Below are 3,576 nucleotides of genomic sequence, written 5' to 3'. Positions count from 1 at the left end.
GGGGACGAGAAGAACTATCAAGCGTAGGGGGTCTTTGCTAAACTGAATTAGCAGGATTCTTGCTCATACTGGATTCAGAACAAAGAGGGAAGACTAACATCAGAGCCTGGTGGGAAAGACGACTCAGAGGAGAGACAGCGACAAAATGCAGTGAGAAGGTGGCCAAGAAGACAGCCCTCACCAGAAACCAAACTGGTCAAAACCTTGATCTTGGACTCCCAGCCCCCGAAACTGTGGGAAAATAAATTTCTATTGTTTAAGCCACCCAGCTTGTGGTATTTTGTTATGGCAGCCCCAGCAGACTAATACAATACTTAATTCTATTATTATTGTTATCTACGTGTGTTCACACACACACACACACACACACATTTCTTCACATGGTCCGTCTATTTCCCAGCCACCTCTCCAGACCACCTTCTCTCTCCCACTGGCACTGCTCGATTTTAGGTCTTGACCATCCCCAGACCAAGCATCCAGCCTCCAATCTCTCCCACCTCTATTCTGTCTTCAACAAACCTGATCTTGAAAACTAGCTAAACCACTCACACTTTTCAAAAGCTCCCCATCACTTACAAGAAAACGTCAGTTCCTTAACAAGAAATGCCTCCCGTGTAGAGACCCAGCCCTGTCCAGCCCCAATCCCGCCACCCTTCCTGTCCCCCTAAGTTAGGCTCTAACCAAGATGTTTCAATGTTTGATGAATGAAAGTTCCTTTGATTCGTAAGGTCCAATGCCTGGGAGATTACCGATAGAAGAGGAAAACAAACGGAATAAGAAAAGGAAACACCGGAACCCCCTACAGTCTAGCTTCGCGTAAGGAAAGGAGAGGCCCCTCGTTAGTCCCTGCCGCGGCTCCTTTAAAAGGAGAGTGGGTGGAGTCCTGCCTTAACTCCGCCCAGCATAAGGGGGCCCGAGGCAATGAGAGGGGCGGGGCCGCCTGCGCGCGTGCTGACGCTATCACGCTCGGACCGGCGCTCGGCGGGCCGCTCAGTCGCAGGGTGGAGCAGTAGGTGAGTTCTCGCTGCGGGTCTGTGCTGCTGGGGGTGGTTTCATGGCCTGAGGCACCGCCGCTGGAGAGCCCTCGGGAGAGTCGAGTTGCCTGACCGGGACTGCCAGGGTAGGGGGACCGAATCTCCCCAACCTGCCCCGGGTCCGGCGGGAGCAGCGCCGAGTCAAGGAAAGGACGGCGGCCGCTCAGCCTAGGCTTGCGTGCCACGAGCAGCCCGGGTGAGGCAGCCCAGCTTGATCAGGGGAGAGATAAGGGACACCGGCGCTTATTCGCGGTATTGAGCGCCTATGGGTGAAGTCCTCTGCTTTCCTGTCTGTGGGCCCTGTTGTCATTCCCATTTTGCAGAGGGGCAAAGTGAGGCTTGGAGAGGTTCGCGTTACTGCTTTGTAAACACTGCGAAGGTGAGAGGTTGGGTAGTTAAGGAAGCAGTAGAACGTGTAAGCGTCTCTAAAATGGTGATTTCAGATTCTAACAAAAGTTGTTCCTGAACTTGAGCCGTTGTCGTAACAAAGTTTATTTGGCAAGTCATATTAAACTTAGAAATTTGTTTTTCAGGTGACCAAAGCCACATAATGTCAATAGTTCGTTCATCCGTCCATGCCAAATGGATCGTGGGGAAAGTGATTGGGACAGCAATGCAAAAAACTGCTAAAGTGAGAGTGACCAGGCTTGTTCTGGATCCCTATTTATTAAAGGTGAGGAACTTTCCTGTTTTCAGGGGGCATTGATAAATCACCAACATGTTTTGGGTCCTGAGCAGAAAAACATTTCTCTGTCAGTAAAGATGTGTTGAGCATCTGCTTCAAGCCAGGGGCTGTGCTGGCTTGTGGGTATAATACGGTTCATACTCACATTCCAGGAACAGATAGAGGGAATTTCGATTCGATCTGATAGCTGCTGTAGTCAATGTGCAAAGTGCTGTGGAAGACAAAGAATGAGAACAGCTCGATCTTTCCTCCCAGGTTGTTGTAGGAGAGCATTCTTGATTAATAGACATCTGAGCCAAATCTCGAGTAGGATTTTATCCAAAGGACCAGGTTGGGGGAAGTCATTCCAGCGATGACGAGTAGTTAGTTTATGGAAGTTCATTTAGACGTGGTAGGGCATGACATTCTACAGAAACAGCAAGTGGTTTGGCAAAGTTGAGCCCACAGCTTGGCACTTAGTAGTCACTGAATAAATGGCAAGGACAATTGGAGCTGGACTGTGAAGGGTCTTTTGAGTTTTGGATTTCATCTCTTAAGCAAAGGAAAGACAGACTTAGAGACGTAGGGATAGGGATGAGGACAGGAGGTAAGGAAATGGGGGGGGGGGGGCTATTGTAAAAGTCTAGAATGGAAATGATAAGGACCTGAACTAAAATTGGGGCAGTGGGAGTGGAATGGAAAAAAGTAGATTACAGGAAGAAGGGACAGAGTCATTGATTTGTTAGATGTGCAAGGGAGGGAGGGGCAAGTGCCAAGGATAGTTTCTGTATTCAAGGTTGGTGCATAGGTAGATAGAAACGCTCTTCACAGGAGCAAGCCAAAGAGACATGGCATAATTATTGGCCTGAGGAGATCTTAGTTTGAATACTGACTCTCTTTACCACCTGTGCATATTACTTAACCTCCCTGAGCCTGTTTTTCTCATCTGTAAGATGAAAATACTTGGCACCGCAGGATTTTTATGAAGAGTAGGTGATTCTAGTTATCATGTGGTTTATTTGGAATACTTTGAGCCAGGCATAGTGCTAAGAGCTTTAGTTTCATTTTATGGTGGGAAAGAAAAAAAAAGTTTGGAGTGATTAAGTGACTCGCATAGTTAGTGGTGAGAATAGCATGCTTATAGGCTGGGGAGAAGGCTCCAGTGGGAAGGTAGGAGTTTAAATAGTGTAAGGAGAGCTGGTAATTGATAGAACAAGGGTACTGAAGGGAATTGGCTGGAGAACTTGGGGACAAGATCAACTCTGGAAAAGTCATTGTGTGTTTTCCAAAAGTTAAGCAGCTAATTTTTGTACTAGAAGCCTCCTTAATTATCTTTTCTTCTTTTCCCAAGTCCTGGCTTGTTTTCTTGCATTATTTTTTCATACTCTGTACTGGACTGCCAGATCATGGATGGGAACTACTGATTTGTTCCTCTCCTTCTCCCAACAGTATTTTAATAAGCGAAAAACCTACTTTGCTCACGATGCCCTTCAGCAGTGCACAGTTGGGGATATTGTGCTTCTCAAAGCTTTACCTGTTCCACGAACGAAGCATGTGAAACATGAACTGGCTGAGATCGTTTTCAAAGTTGGAAAAGTCATAGATCCCGTGACAGGAAAACCCTGTGCAGGAACTACCTACCTGGAGAGTCCAGTCAGTTTGGAAACCACTCCCTTAACCAAAAATCTGGAGGAACTCAATATATCTTCAACACAGTGAAGGAGGATTGGAGGAAGGAGCCAAAGGGAAAGATTTACACATTTGCTTTATGGAAAAAGAAATTTTTTTAAGTTTCATCACAAACTGTCCAGTTTCTCTAGTATTTGTGAAATAGCTGAAAGTAAATGAAGTAAAGGGCTTGATAAAACTTTTCATAAA

At 46.4% G+C, this 3,576-nt stretch overlaps 1 protein-coding gene across 2 annotated transcripts; it reads left to right on the top strand.

Annotated features, from left to right (window-relative positions):
• Positions 1-967: 967 nt before the first annotated feature.
• Positions 968-3,576, top strand: MRPS17 (mitochondrial ribosomal protein S17). 2 transcript variants are annotated; one of them, XM_063091800.1, is made up of 3 exons: positions 968-1,013; positions 1,568-1,707; positions 3,148-3,576. In XM_063091800.1, the coding sequence occupies exons 2-3, from the start codon at positions 1,585-1,587 to the stop codon at positions 3,415-3,417; spliced, it is 393 nt and encodes a 130-aa protein (XP_062947870.1). In that variant the 5' UTR covers positions 968-1,013; positions 1,568-1,584; the 3' UTR covers positions 3,418-3,576. The 2 variants fall into 2 exon arrangements, with proteins under 2 accessions (XP_062947870.1, XP_062947869.1); XM_063091799.1 differs by lacking the exon at positions 968-1,013 and adding an exon at positions 1,041-1,230.

The sequence above is a fragment of the Cynocephalus volans genome, chromosome 3, assembly GCF_027409185.1.
Source record: "Cynocephalus volans isolate mCynVol1 chromosome 3, mCynVol1.pri, whole genome shotgun sequence".
NCBI lineage: Eukaryota > Metazoa > Chordata > Mammalia > Dermoptera > Cynocephalidae > Cynocephalus > Cynocephalus volans.
This window is presented reverse-complemented; position numbering and strand designations above follow the sequence as displayed.

Bases quoted from the DNA above. Each gene is read 5' to 3' on its own strand.
- MRPS17 (XM_063091800.1), top strand. From the start codon at position 1,585: ATGTCAATAGTTCGTTCATCCGTCCATGCCAAATGGATCGTGGGGAAA. The intron at 1,708-3,147 runs GTGAGGAACTTT...TTCTCCCAACAG, and splicing joins TGGATCCCTATTTATTAAAG to TATTTTAATAAGCGAAAAAC.